This window comes from Lithobates pipiens, unplaced genomic scaffold (genome assembly GCF_037356315.1).
Source record: "Lithobates pipiens isolate NorthernLeopardFrog02 unplaced genomic scaffold, aLitPip1_a1.2 Scaffold_18, whole genome shotgun sequence".
Lineage (NCBI taxonomy): Eukaryota > Metazoa > Chordata > Amphibia > Anura > Ranidae > Lithobates > Lithobates pipiens.
In genome coordinates this window covers 642,982,318-642,997,531 of record NW_027507758.1, presented here as the reverse complement: position 1 = coordinate 642,997,531, position 15,214 = coordinate 642,982,318, and the positions used below count along the sequence as shown (strand labels likewise).

The window sequence follows — 15,214 nt, the reverse complement described above, 5'->3', positions numbered from 1 at the left end:
GGGGAGAACACTCCCCTACCCCCTTATGAGATTTTGTTTGATTTATCCCCTAGACTTGGTTGTTATTTTCCACAGTTATAACTGCAGTATGATGTGTTGACTAATTATGTAACCGCATTATCACGAGAATTAACCCAAATACGTGCCCAGGTGTTTTCTTCCATTCCAGATCCTGAATTAGATACAGGAACACACCAACTACTACCTGGAGATTGGGTGCTGGTAAAGACATTTGTGAAAGTTCTCTTGAACCCAGATATGATGGTCCCTTCCGGGTGCTGCTGACCACAAGAAAATCTGTAAAGTTGGCTGGGAAAAACACTTGAATCCGCCCCTTCCACTGTAAGAAAGTCCCAAATCCGGAGGACAAGACATTGACTGCACCATGATGTCTACATTGTATATCCTTTTTCTGTTAAATCTGGTGAGGGCCCAACAGGTGGCTATCACTAAGAGGAGTGCTCCTAAGGGAAGTTTTGACCCCCATGTGTGTATAGATGCCATAAGGGTCCCGAATGAATTTAAAGCCCGAGACCAAGTAAAGGCAGGTTTTGAGTCTTTGATTCCCATAATCACTGTCAACAAAAATGTAGATAAATGACATATATTACAACCAGCAACGGTTTGTAAATTACACCAGAGATGCCCTACAGGGGACTGCTGACCAATTAGCCCCCACATCTTACATGACATTTCAGAATAGGATGGCCTTGGACATGATTTTAGCGGAGAAGGGGGTTGTTTGTAAAATAAGAGAAGGTACAGGGAAATGCTATACATACATACCTGACAACACCGGTCCAAATGGTAAGGTTACTCTGGCCATAAAATGTTGGAAAGCCTACCAGTAGAGCTGAAGAAGAATTTGGGTATAGATCAGCCATGGGACCAGTGGTTTGGGTGGTTGGCAGAAGACCTTGGCTCGGATAGGTACTGTAATACTAGTTATTCTGGTCTTTCTAGCTACTATATAATATGTTGTGTTATTCCACGTGTAAAGAAATTCCTAGGCAAAACAGTTGACCAAGCGACCCCAGAGATGATACACCAGGATGCAGAAGATGAGGACTATGAGAAGCCCTATGCCCCATTACAGTCCCTCACCATATCTATAAATTATAAAATCATTCAGCCATAGGGATAACATCTGACTTCCACATGTGCAAAGACTATGGCAAGGGGGGGTGATGGGCCAGCCATCACACGTCTAACGTACAGCAAGAAAAAAGTTCCAAGGCACATGAGGACAGATGAGTTAGACCACCTACTAGGGACAGAATAGGAAATAGACATTTCAAGGGGGGACTGTTATGGATTGTTTAATACTTTGATTAAATGACTATTTTCTATTATGTCAAGATATATGCTGAATCTCCTTACTCAAAATGCTTCACCTAGAGACCCCCCTCTCATCGGAGAGAGTCCAGGAGTCCACAAGCCATCAGCAGAAAACCTGGATGAAACTGGCCAGACGACCCCTTAGATGAGGGTCCTCCAATCTCTGATGACAGCACAGAATACACCTGAGATGATGCTTTGCAAATAATGAGTCGTCTTCTACTATAAAGGGGGCTATATGCCCAGAGCAATAAAGGAAGCTTTTCACTGAACAGTGTGTGTCAGCGTACTCCTTCTAAACAGGCATGCATGGACATTTGCATTAGACCAGGTGCAGATAACTCGGGCAGACATTTGTCTGGGATCCAAAACACCAGTACATGGGACAGCAGGCACATATCAGGAATATGACGTGTTGGGGTTACATGCTCTCTAACTTATGTCCTTCAGTGTGTACTGTACTGATAAGTGTATGATCTCAGGAATTAGTATGAAATCATTCCTGATGAAGGAAACTAAGGGGACTATAAATAGAAAATGTGTTGGAAGAGCATGACAAGCATTGTCCCAGCTGTTATAAATGTGTGATATAATTGTATTGATGTGATTTCCTATGATTGTCAGCTCCATCTAGAGACTGGAATAAGTATTTTTTTCTGAAATACCTCCATCCGGAAAATTAGAGCAATACCACATTAATGCCACTAGATGGAACCAATGGTAATAGGAAATCATTGTATGAAATAAAATATGAGGGATACTTTAGATTCCGGGGCTTGTTCTGCCGCCTCTCTTTTCTTCCAAGACTACATCTCAGTACACACTTCCTACAATTATTACTGGACTTTCCATGACCAGCTTTGTCATGTTGTCCATAGAGACAAGACGCCCCGTCACAGTCTCCGAATATCAACACATTTCACATGTCTTTATTATGCTGAATATTGTTTCTACAATCGCATGTTACTGATGATTGGAGTCACTGCCCCTTTGTGTATTCAGCGGCCTTTGTGCCATCGGACTTCACCTCTTTTATCATAACATGTTTTTGGAAATACAAAAAGATAACTTCACAGCGGGAGGAATGCGAGCAACATTCATTCATTCAATGATTTTTTTAATAGACCGCTAAATATTTACAAAAGCTACAAAATGGTTGAAAAGTTATGACTCCATTTTTATTTTTCTCCTGCTATCAATGGCTGACACGGTACAACACTTCATCCATGTCTTTGGTGATCTCTGTTCTCCTTATCAACTGTTTCTTCCATGATGAAGATCAGCCATGGAGTATATCTGAGGTGTATATCAGGGTGTGCTTCTTCCCCACATGAGAGCTGTGATGTCCAGCAACATTCATATAGAAGACATTTCCCACACTCAAGGCACTAATACACCTCGAGGGTTGTGTGGGGTCCCTGATGTACAGGAAGACAGGACTTCAGTGACGAACAATTCCCTCACTCGGGACAGGAATTTAGCTTCTCCTTCGTGTGAGATCTCTGATGTGTGTAAAGACTGGACTTCTGTGAAAAACATTTCCCGTACTCAGGACAGGAATATGGCTTCTCCCCTGTGTGAGATCTCTGATGTGTGTAAAGACTGGACTTCTGTGAAAAACATTTCCCGCACTCAGGACAGGAATATGGCTTCTCCCCTGTGTGAGATCTCTGATGTTTATAAAGATTGGACTTTTCTGAAAAAAAATTCCCACAATCAGAACAAGAATACGGCTTCTCCCCCGTGTGAGATCTCTGATGTGTGGAAAGACTGGACTTCTGTGAAAAACATTTCCCGCACACAGGACAGGAATACGGCTTCTCTCCTGTGTGAGATCTCTGATGTTTGTAAAGATAGGACTTCACTGAAAAACATTTCCCACACTCAGGACAGGAATACGGCTTCTCCCCCGTGTGAGATCTCTGATGTGTGGAAAGATTGCTCTTTTCTGAAAAACATTTCCCGCACTCAGGACAGGAATACGGCTTCTCCCCTGTGTGAGATCTCTGATGTATATAAAGACTGGACTTCTCTGAAAAACATTTCCCGCACTCAGGACAGGAATACGGCTTCTCCCCCGTGTGAGATTTCTGATGTGAGGAAAGACTGGACTTCTGTGAAAAACATTTCCCGCACACAAGACAGGAATATGGCTTCTCCCCCGTGTGAGATCTCTGATGTGTGGAAAGATAGGACTTCTGTGAAAAACATTTTCCACACTCAGTACAGGAATACGGCTTCTCCCCTGTGTGAGATCTTTTATGTCTATTAAGTTTAGATTTAGAACGGAAACACTTCCCGCACTCAGTACAGGAAAAGCTCTTCTCTGTTGGAAGGACGGCCCCGTCCCGCACAGTCTGAGGTTCCTCAGGATAAGAGGAATACGATGGTCCGGCCCCGTCCCGCACAGTCTGAGGTTCCTCAGGATAAGAGGAATACGATGGTCCTTCTACACTGTGTGGTGCCGGATGGACATTTGAGGTAGTCGGGTTTTCTCCTGGACTATACTGTGTGATGTCCTCATCTTCTACTTTACAGTGTGGAGACAAAGTGAGACAATCCTCTGAGGTTTTCCTCATCTCCCGTCCATCTACTAAAATAGAAATACAAAGATTATTAATAGACATGAGCTGATTGGTTCCCCTAAACCAGGACTCCGCCCACATCAGGCAGCTTTGTCTCTGAGGATCTTACAATTCCCCCCTCAAGGTAACTAGTAAATGGGTCCTCTGATCTCCTACCAGATAATTTCTTTATTCATGGACCTTAGTCAGAGAGGGAGGAAACAACGAGAACTGTCTTCTATAGGAGTGACAGTGATGAGGGGATTATAGGACGAGTGTCCCCTCCCCCTCTATCACTCATTGCCATCTTCCCAACACAAGAAGTCCTGACCTTCCTTATTTACTCCATGATTTAGTCATGAATAACAGCGGGGCTGAGCCCCACCAGAGGTCAGAGAGTGAGGATGGGGGGAGAACAACCAAGATGAAGACTGGACTGATCCTGAAGACCCCCATCATTGGGTTATTGACTCCTCCCTCATTATCACTTTCTGTTTAAGGTTCCAAAGTCTGAGGATGTTATCACATTATTATCACCATGTAAAAGTCTGTCCTCCAATCACATCATCCGATATAAAATGTCCAGCTGGTAGGAAATGGGTGTAACAAAAGAGAATACATATGATGTGTATATATAGCAGTGGGTAGAGGAGAGAGCAGAAGTCAGGACTATGTAATGTACAACATATTGTATGAAATACAACAGATAGGACTATATAGTATGAGAATGATGTAATGTACAACATAGAGTATATAGTGCAGGGGTCAGGAGTATGTAATGTACAATATAAAGTATACAGTGTAAGGCCGCGTACACACGGGCGGACTGTTCGCCCAACCTTGTCCGTCCAACAGTTTCGGCAAACAGTCCGCTCAAAATTTGCATGAGCGGACTTGCCCACACACGAGCGGACTGTTTCAGCGAACTGTTTGCCAAACAGTTCGCTCAACTTTTGAAATGAACGGACTCGCCCACGTAAGGCGGAGGCAAATCCGCCCATTTCGAGCGCGTGTACAGGTAGGCGGGGCCCGCGAAGGAGACGTCGCGGGCTCCGCCGCCTGGAATGGGCTTAAAGGGGAACCCCAACGCCGAAAAAAATCGGCGTGGGGGTTCCCCCAAAGTCCACACCAGACCCTTGTCCGAGCACGCTACCCGGCCGGCCAGGAAAGGGGGGCGAGCGAGCGCGCCCCCCCTCCTGAGCCGTACCAGGCCGCGTGCCCTCAACATGGGGGGTGCCTTGGGGAAGGGGGGGCCGCGCGGCCCCCCCACCCCAAAGCACCTTGTCCCCATGTTGATGAGGACAAGGGCCTCTTCCCGACAACCCTGGCCGTTGGTTGTCGGGGTCTGCGGGCGGGGGGTTTATCGGAATCCGGGAGCCCCCTTTAAGAAGGGGGCCCCCGGATACCGGCCCCCCACCCTATGTGAATGAGTATGGGGTACAATGTACCCCTACCCATTCACCTGTGAAATAAAGTACAATAAAAAACACAACACAGGGAAAAAATATTTTATTGCACAGCTCCGGGGGTCTTCCGTCTTCGGGGGTCTTCTCGCCGTACTCCTCCGCAATTTCGTGTAGCTCTTTTGCTAGCGGAGGAGTCCGGCTTTCTTCCTCCCCGCCGCCGGCCTCTTCTCCCGACTTCGGGGGTCTTGTCCCCCTCTTCGGTTCTTTTGCCGGGCCACCGCGCCTTCTTGTAGCTCTTTTGCAGGCGGTGGCCCGGTCTTCTGTCGCCGCTGCCTTCCGTTCTTCTGTCGCCGCCTTTGGTTCTTCTGCCGGGCCACCGCGCCTTCTTGTAGCTCTTTTACAGGCGGTGGCCCGGTCTTCTGTCGCCGCCGCCTTCCGTTCTTGTTCTTCTTCTTGTTCTTCTTCTCCAGGAGATGTTGACACGTCGCTCTCTCTGGCCGGAATGCCAGAGCCGCGCTCTGCGGTCACTTATATAGTGACAATGGGGCGGGGTCACATGGTATATGTCACATGGGTTGGTCACATGGTGACCCCGCCCCCTTACGATGTCATAGTCCCCATGTGACATCAACCCATGTGACCAACCCATGTGACATATACCATGTGACACCGCCCCATTGTCACTATATAAGTGGCAGCGGAGCGCGTCCCTGGCATTCCGGCCGGAGAGCTCGTCGAGTCAACATCTCCAGGAGAAGAAGAAGAAGAACAAGAAGAAGAACAAGAACGGAAGGCGGCGGCGGCGACAGAAGACCGGGCCACCGCCTCAAAAAGAGCTATAAGAAGGCGCGGTGGCCCGGCAGAAGAACCGAAGGCGGCGGCAGAAGAACGGAAGACGGCGACAGAAGACCGGGCCACCGCCTGTAACAGAGCTATAAGAAGGCGCGGTGGCCCGGCAGAAGAACCGAAGAGGGGGACAAGACCCCCGAAGACGGAAGACCCCCGGAGCTGTGCAATAAAATATTTTTTCCCTGTGTTGTGTTTTTTTTTTGTACTTTATTTCACAGGTGAATGGGTAGGGGTACATTGTACCCCATACTCATTCACATAGGGTGGGGGGCCGGTATCCGGGGGCCCCCTTCTTAAAGGGGGCTCCCGGATTCCGATAAGCCCCCCGCCCGCAGACCCCGACAACCAACGGCCAGGGTTGTCGGGAAGAGGCCCTTGTCCTCATCAACATGGGGACAAGGTGCTTTGGGGTGGGGGGGCCGCGCGGCCCCCCCTTCCCCAAGGCACCCCCCATGTTGAGGGCACGCGGCCTGGTACGGCTCAGGAGGGGGGGCGCGCTCGCTCGCCCCCCTTTCCTGGCCGGCCGGGTAGCGTGCTCGGACAAGGGTCTGGTGTGGACTTTGGGGGAACCCCCACGCCGATTTTTTTCGGCGTTGGGGTTCCCCTTTAAGCCCATTCCAGGCGGCGGAGCCCGCGACGTCTCCTTCGCGGGCCCCGCCTACCTGTACACGTGCTCGAAATGGGCGGACTTTCCGAGCGGGAACAGTTTGCTCATTTCGAAAGTAGCCTACACACGGGCGGACTGTTCGCTCAAACACAGTTTCAGCGGACAGTTTTTCGGAATTTCCGAAAGACTTTGTCCGTCCAACTGTCCGCTGAAACTGTCCGCTGAAAGCCCACACACGGGCGGTTTCCCGTACTCAGGACAGGAATATGGCTTCTCCCCTGTGTGAGATCTCTGATGTGTGTAAAGACTGGACTTTTCTGAAAAAAAATTCCCACAATCAGAACAAGAATACGGCTTCTCCCCCGTGTGAGATCTCTGATGTGTGGAAAGACTGGACTTCTGTGAAAAACATTTCCCGCACACAGGACAGGAATACGGCTTCTCTCCTGTGTGAGATCTCTGATGTTTGTAAAGATAGGACTTCACTGAAAAACATTTCCCACACTCAGGACAGGAATACGGCTTCTCCCCCGTGTGAGATCTCTGATGTGTGGAAAGATTGCTCTTTTCTGAAAAACATTTCCCGCACTCAGGACAGGAATACGGCTTCTCCCCTGTGTGAGATCTCTGATGTATATAAAGACTGGACTTCTCTGAAAAACATTTCCCGCACTCAGGACAGGAATATGGCTTCTCCCCCGTGTGAGATCTCTGATGTGAGGAAAGACTGGACTTCTGTGAAAAACATTTCCCGCACACAAGACAGGAATATGGCTTCTCCCCCGTGTGAGATCTCTGATGTGTGGAAAGATAGGACTTCTGTGAAAAACATTTTCCACACTCAGTACAGGAATACGGCTTCTCCCCTGTGTGAGATCTTTTATGTCTATTAAGTTTAGATTTAGAACGGAAACACTTCCCGCACTCAGTACAGGAAAAGCTCTTCTCTGTTGGAAGGACGGCCCCGTCCCGCACAGTCTGAGGTTCCTCAGGATAAGAGGAATACGATGGTCCGGCCCCGTCCCGCACAGTCTGAGGTTCCTCAGGATAAGAGGAATACGATGGTCCTTCTACACTGTGTGGTGCCGGATGGACATTTGAGGTAGTCGGGTTTTCTCCTGGACTATACTGTGTGATGTCCTCATCTTCTACTTTACAGTCTGGAGACAAAGTGAGACAATCCTCTGAGGTTTTCCTCATCTCCCGTCCATCTACTAAAATAGAAATACAAAGATTATTAATAGACATGAGCTGATTGGTTCCCCTAAACCAGGACTCCGCCCACATCAGGCAGCTTTGTCTCTGAGGATCTTACAATTCCCCCCTCAAGGTAACTAGTAAATGGGTCCTCTGATCTCCTACCAGATAATTTCTTTATTCATGGACCTTAGTCAGAGAGGGAGGAAACAACGAGAACTGTCTTCTATAGGAGTGACAGTGATGAGGGGATTATAGGACGAGTGTCCCCTCCCCCTCTATCACTCATTGCCATCTTCCCAACACAAGAAGTCCTGACCTTCCTTATTTACTCCATGATTTAGTCATGAATAACAGCGGGGCTGAGCCCCACCAGAGGTCAGAGAGTGAGGATGGGGGGAGAACAACCAAGATGAAGACTGGACTGATCCTGAAGACCCCCATCATTGGGTTATTGACTCCTCCCTCATTATCACTTTCTGTTTAAGGTTCCAAAGTCTGAGGATGTTATCACATTATTATCACCATGTAAAAGTCTGTCCTCCAATCACATCATCCGATATAAAATGTCCAGCTGGTAGGAAATGGGTGTAACAAAAGAGAATACATATGATGTGTATATATAGCAGTGGGTAGAGGAGAGAGCAGAAGTCAGGACTATGTAATGTACAACATATTGTATGAAATACAACAGATAGGACTATATAGTATGAGAATGATGTAATGTACAACATAGAGTATATAGTGCAGGGGTCAGGAGTATGTAATGTACAATATAAAGTATACAGTGTAAGGCCGCGTACACACGGGCGGACTGTTCGCCCAACCTTGTCCGTCCAACAGTTTCGGCAAACAGTCCGCTCAAAATTTGCATGAGCGGACTTGCCCACACACGAGCGGACTGTTTCAGCGAACTGTTTGCCAAACAGTTCGCTCAACTTTTGAAATGAACGGACTCGCCCACGTAAGGCGGAGGCAAATCCGCCCATTTCGAGCGCGTGTACAGGTAGGCGGGGCCCGCGAAGGAGACGTCGCGGGCTCCGCCGCCTGGAATGGGCTTAAAGGGGAACCCCAACGCCGAAAAAAATCGGCGTGGGGGTTCCCCCAAAGTCCACACCAGACCCTTGTCCGAGCACGCTACCCGGCCGGCCAGGAAAGGGGGGCGAGCGAGCGCGCCCCCCCTCCTGAGCCGTACCAGGCCGCGTGCCCTCAACATGGGGGGTGCCTTGGGGAAGGGGGGGCCGCGCGGCCCCCCCACCCCAAAGCACCTTGTCCCCATGTTGATGAGGACAAGGGCCTCTTCCCGACAACCCTGGCCGTTGGTTGTCGGGGTCTGCGGGCGGGGGGTTTATCGGAATCCGGGAGCCCCCTTTAAGAAGGGGGCCCCCGGATACCGGCCCCCCACCCTATGTGAATGAGTATGGGGTACAATGTACCCCTACCCATTCACCTGTGAAATAAAGTACAATAAAAAACACAACACAGGGAAAAAATATTTTATTGCACAGCTCCGGGGGTCTTCCGTCTTCGGGGGTCTTCTCGCCGTACTCCTCCGCAATTTCGTGTAGCTCTTTTGCTAGCGGAGGAGTCCGGCTTTCTTCCTCCCCGCCGCCGGCCTCTTCTCCCGACTTCGGGGGTCTTGTCCCCCTCTTCGGTTCTTTTGCCGGGCCACCGCGCCTTCTTGTAGCTCTTTTGCAGGCGGTGGCCCGGTCTTCTGTCGCCGCTGCCTTCCGTTCTTCTGTCGCCGCCTTTGGTTCTTCTGCCGGGCCACCGCGCCTTCTTGTAGCTCTTTTACAGGCGGTGGCCCGGTCTTCTGTCGCCGCCGCCTTCCGTTCTTGTTCTTCTTCTTGTTCTTCTTCTCCAGGAGATGTTGACACGTCGCTCTCTCTGGCCGGAATGCCAGAGCCGCGCTCTGCGGTCACTTATATAGTGACAATGGGGCGGGGTCACATGGTATATGTCACATGGGTTGGTCACATGGTGACCCCGCCCCCTTACGATGTCATAGTCCCCATGTGACATCAACCCATGTGACCAACCCATGTGACATATACCATGTGACACCGCCCCATTGTCACTATATAAGTGGCAGCGGAGCGCGTCCCTGGCATTCCGGCCGGAGAGCTCGTCGAGTCAACATCTCCAGGAGAAGAAGAAGAAGAAGAACAAGAACGGAAGGCGGCGGCGGCGACAGAAGACCGGGCCACCGCCTCAAAAAGAGCTATAAGAAGGCGCGGTGGCCCGGCAGAAGAACCGAAGGCGGCGGCAGAAGAACGGAAGACGGCGACAGAAGACCGGGCCACCGCCTGTAAAAGAGCTATAAGAAGGCGCGGTGGCCCGGCAGAAGAACCGAAGAGGGGGACAAGACCCCCGAAGACGGAAGACCCCCGGAGCTGTGCAATAAAATATTTTTTCCCTGTGTTGTGTTTTTTTTTTGTACTTTATTTCACAGGTGAATGGGTAGGGGTACATTGTACCCCATACTCATTCACATAGGGTGGGGGGCCGGTATCCGGGGGCCCCCTTCTTAAAGGGGGCTCCCGGATTCCGATAAGCCCCCCGCCCGCAGACCCCGACAACCAACGGCCAGGGTTGTCGGGAAGAGGCCCTTGTCCTCATCAACATGGGGACAAGGTGCTTTGGGGTGGGGGGGCCGCGCGGCCCCCCCTTCCCCAAGGCACCCCCCATGTTGAGGGCACGCGGCCTGGTACGGCTCAGGAGGGGGGGCGCGCTCGCTCGCCCCCCTTTCCTGGCCGGCCGGGTAGCGTGCTCGGACAAGGGTCTGGTGTGGACTTTGGGGGAACCCCCACGCCGATTTTTTTCGGCGTTGGGGTTCCCCTTTAAGCCCATTCCAGGCGGCGGAGCCCGCGACGTCTCCTTCGCGGGCCCCGCCTACCTGTACACGTGCTCGAAATGGGCGGACTTTCCGAGCGGGAACAGTTTGCTCATTTCGAAAGTAGCCTACACACGGGCGGACTGTTCGCTCAAACACAGTTTCAGCGGACAGTTTTTCGGAATTTCCGAAAGACTTTGTCCGTCCAACTGTCCGCTGAAACTGTCCGCTGAAAGCCCACACACGGGCGGACTGTCCGCCCAAACACTGTTCAGCGGACAAGGTTGGGCGAACAGTCCGCCCGTGTGTACGCGGCCTAAGGGTCAGGACTAGTGATGGACGAACTTCCGACGGGACGTTTTGCGAACGCGGACCGCGAACGAAGCCGATCGTTCGCGAAACCGAACGTTCGCGGCGGGCCCCATTGACTTCAATGGGAGGCGAACTTCGCAAACCTTTAGGTCAAATTTGCAGCCACAAGATAATTATTAGCTGGGCAAACATAGTCCCACCACATGGCCAATGACATAATACATGTATGAGGTGAATTTGGGATCGATAACTACAAGCATTCTTTTTTTATATGGGAAATTGTTCTGACAATTCAGGACTGTGGAGCGCATGAAGGCAATGGAAGAGAGGGAAGGTCAGGGACCAGGGTAGGCAAAGAAGAGGGTGCAGGAGATGATCACCAGCAGCGTGACATACAGCAATGACACCTGCACCGTGATAGAGGCATCTGACAACAGCACCGTGATAGAGGGCACTGACATCAGCAGCGTGACATAAAGCATTAACACCAGCACCGTGACATACAGCATTGACAGCAACACCGTGATAGAGAGCACTGACATCAGAAGCGTGACATACAGCACTGACATCAGCACCGTGATATACAGCACTGACAGCAGCACCGTGATAGAGAGCACTGACATCAGAAGCGTGACATACAGCACTGACATCAGCACCGTGATATACAGCACTGACAGCAGCACCGTGATAGAGAGCACTGACATCAGAAGCGTGACATACAGCACTGACATCAGCACCGCGATATACAGCACTGACAGCAGCACCGTGACAGAGAGCACTGACATCAGCAGCGTGACATTAAGCACTCACACCAGCACCGTGATATACAGCACTGACAGCAGCACCGTAAGCAGCCCCAGGAGGAAGTCAGCACAGCACAGGGATGGTGTGATCCCCTCATAATAAGCAGGCCCAGGAGAAACTCAGCACAGCACAGGGATGGTGTGATCCCCTCATAATAAGAACCCCCAGGAGGAAGTCAGCACAGCACAGGGATGGTGTGATCCCCTCATAATAAAAACCCCCAGGAGGAAGTCAGCACAGCACAGGGATGGTGTGATCCCCTCATAAGCAGCCCCAGTAGAAATATGACACCGCTCAACCTCTTCAAAGAGGAGGGTAGGGGCATATAGTACGGTGTGCTTTTTTGGGACAAGGAAGTGAGCCAAATGAAGAAAGAAGGTCTGTGTGCTTGATTAAAAAAATTGTTTATAGACATATACATGGTCTACTGGTCACATGTGTTGAATTCCTCCGAGATCCATGCCTCATTCATTTTTAGAAATGTGAGGTAGTTAACACTGTCGTGAGCTAGGCGAGTACGCTTATCGGTCACGATCCCCCCTGCTGCGCTGAACGTCCTTTCGGACAGGACACTGGATGAGGGGCAAGCCAACAGTTCGATTGCAAATTGGGCAAGCTCTGGCCAGAGGTCAAGCCTGCCCACCCAGTAGTCCAGGGGTTCATCACTCCTCAGAGCATCCACATCGGCCGTTAACCCAATGTAGTCGGACACCTGATGGTCTAGGCGTTCCCTGATGCTGGATCCGGATGACACCTGTCGATGGGTCAGCTGAAAGAATGACCTCATATCCAAAGTCACCAACACATCTTCAAACCGGCCTCTTCTTGCAGGCGCTGTTGGATTGGTACCCGCAAATCCTTCTCTGGGAGTGGGAATTGCTCCTCTGCCAGCGCACGCAAAAGCAGAATGCAGCATTTCTCGAAGCGAGGCCTGGAAGTGCTGCATTCTGACAGCCCTCTGCAACGGCGGTAACATTTCCGCCATTTTGTGTTTGTACCGGGGGTCTAAGTACGTTGCCACCCAGTACTGGTCCTTGACCCTTATGCTTTTTATACGGGGGTCCCTATTAAAACACTGGAGCATGAAGGCCCCCATTTGCACTAAAGTGGAAGCAGTGTGGTGGCCTGGCTCCTGCTCATCATCCAGGATAATGTCGTCCTCTTCATTCTCCTCTCCCCATCCACGCACAACAGGGATCCCAGAAAGGTTTAAAGCATGCTCTTCTTGCTCCTCCTCATCCGCCCCGGCACCATCCTCCTCTGACTCCTCTTCAGACTCCTGTTGTTGACTTGTCTCAGATAGAGTAGCCCCCCCCTGGGAATTCATCCAGCATTGCCACTTCCTCATCTTCCTGCTCCTGCTCCTCCACAACCTGATCAATGACACCATGCAATGCACGCTCCATAAAGAAGGCATAAGGTACCATGTCACTGATGGCGCCATGGCTGCGACTGACCAGTTTGGTGATCTCCTCAAATGGCCGCAGAAGTCTGCATGCGTCACGCATGAGCAGCCACTGGCGCGGTGAAAAAAAACCCAGCTCCCCAGAACCGTTTCTGCCGAAGAGTTCATACAGGTAGACGTTAACTGCACGTTTCTGCTGGAGCAGCCTATCAAGCATATAGAAGGTTGAGTTCCATCGCGTCGGGCAATCGCAACTAAGACGTCTGACCGGCAGATTGTGTCGCCGCTAAATGTCAGCAAGGCGAGCCATGGCCGTGTAAGATCTTCTGAAATGGGCCGAGATTTTCCTTGCCTGCCGCAAGATGTCCTGGACCCCAGGGTATTTGACAACGAATCGCTGCACGACCAAGTTTAAGACGTGTGCCATGCATAGCACATGCGTGATTTTGCCCTGTTTCAATGCGCTAAGCAGATTGGCACCGTTGTCACACACCACTTTACCAACTGTCAAATTGAGCGGCGTTAGCCACTGATCTGCCTGTGAACACAAAGCTGAAAGGAGTGGCGGGCCAGTGTGGCTCTTGGCTTCCAGGCACAAAAGACGCAGCACGGCATGGCAACGTCTCACCTGGCATGTGGAATAGGTTCTGGGAAGCTTGGGCGGTGCAGCGGAAGAGACGCTAGCAGCAGAAAAGGAGGAGGCAGCTGAGGAGGAGAGGGAGGAGGATGGAGTAGGAGGAGGAGGAGAAGAAGAGTCAGGCCTGCATGCAATCCGTGGTGGTAAAACCAAATCTACACGGGTGCCACGGGTTACATGCTTGACCGCCGTCAGAAGGTTCACTCAGTGGGCAGTAAAAGTGATATACCTTCCCTGCCCGTGTTTGCTAGACCACGTGTCTGTGGTCAGATGTATCTTGGCACCGACACTGTGTGCCAGAGATACATTCACTTGCCGCTGAACATGGCCATATAGCTCTGGGATGCCCTACTCTGAGAAATACTTCCTTCCTGGGACCTTCCATTGTGGTGTTCCAATGGCCACAAATTTGCGAAAGGCCTCCGAGTCCACCAGTTTATATGGCAGTAGTTGGCGGGCTATGAGTTCTGACAAGCCAACCGTCAATCGTTGGGCAAGAGGGTTATCCGGCGTCATCATTTTTTTACGCTCGAACATTAGGCCCACGGAAGCTTGCCTTTTTGCAGAAAAATGTGAGCTTGGCGTGATGGAAAGTGGAGTGGAGGACAATTGTGAGGAGAGAGGAGAAGGAGAAGTAGAAGACGAGGCTGGACGGTGAGAGCCTGCAGTGTGGCTTTGTCAGGGCCGGTGCTAGACTATTTTGCACCCTAGGCAAGACCAGCTACTTGCGCCCCCCCCCCCAAAAAAAAAACAAAAAAAAAAAAACATACCCTGCATGGCTTTGTGAAGTGTCATTAAATAATAGCACAACACACTCTTTGATCACAGATCCCAGTGTGTATTGTGTGACAATCTGTCAGTTTTAATTATTTCACTGTGAACACCAGGGCCAATTGCAAGTGCGACTGTTCAGCCTGGATTACGAGCATCATGGGCCTGGTGCTGAAGATTTTGGTGGGCTCTGGATTATGAAGCCCCTTGCCCTGAATTATATATTACATTTTTCTTTACAGGCCCGCCTTAACCATCACTTGTGCCTAGGCATGCCTTTCATCCCCACCCACTGCATCTGGGACCCCTTTCTTCATCATCTACTGTGACTGCAGCCTCCCTTGCTTTACCACCCACTGCACCCACAGCCCTCTTCCCTCACCACCCAACATACCTATAGCCCCCCTTGATTGCAGAAATACTACAGGAGAGGGTCAGAGACTGCTACCAGGGTACAGGAGAGGGTCAAAGACTGCAAAACGTGCTACAGG

General features: G+C 50.7%; 3 protein-coding genes across 4 annotated transcripts in view; 1 reads left to right on the top strand and 2 right to left on the bottom strand.

The window, feature by feature from the left end:
- LOC143989914 (uncharacterized) overlaps positions 1 to 8,934 on the bottom strand; it is a 28,631-nt gene extending 19,697 nt beyond the window's left edge. Inside the window, exons 1-2 of the mRNA XM_077490187.1 lie at positions 7,117 to 8,934; positions 2,894 to 3,657 (exon numbers count right to left, since the gene is read on the bottom strand). Of these exons, the coding sequence (XP_077346313.1) occupies positions 2,894 to 3,657; positions 7,117 to 8,051 (1,699 nt within the window). The 5' untranslated portion in view covers positions 8,052 to 8,934. The remainder of the gene's footprint in view (positions 1 to 2,893; positions 3,658 to 7,116) is intronic.
- Positions 1 to 15,214, top strand: part of LOC143989623 (uncharacterized) — a 261,462-nt gene that overhangs the window by 177,344 nt on the left and 68,904 nt on the right. The window lies entirely within an intron of this gene.
- The window catches only part of LOC143986907 (uncharacterized), a 356,956-nt gene that overhangs the window by 333,631 nt on the left and 8,111 nt on the right, over positions 1 to 15,214 (bottom strand). The window lies entirely within an intron of this gene.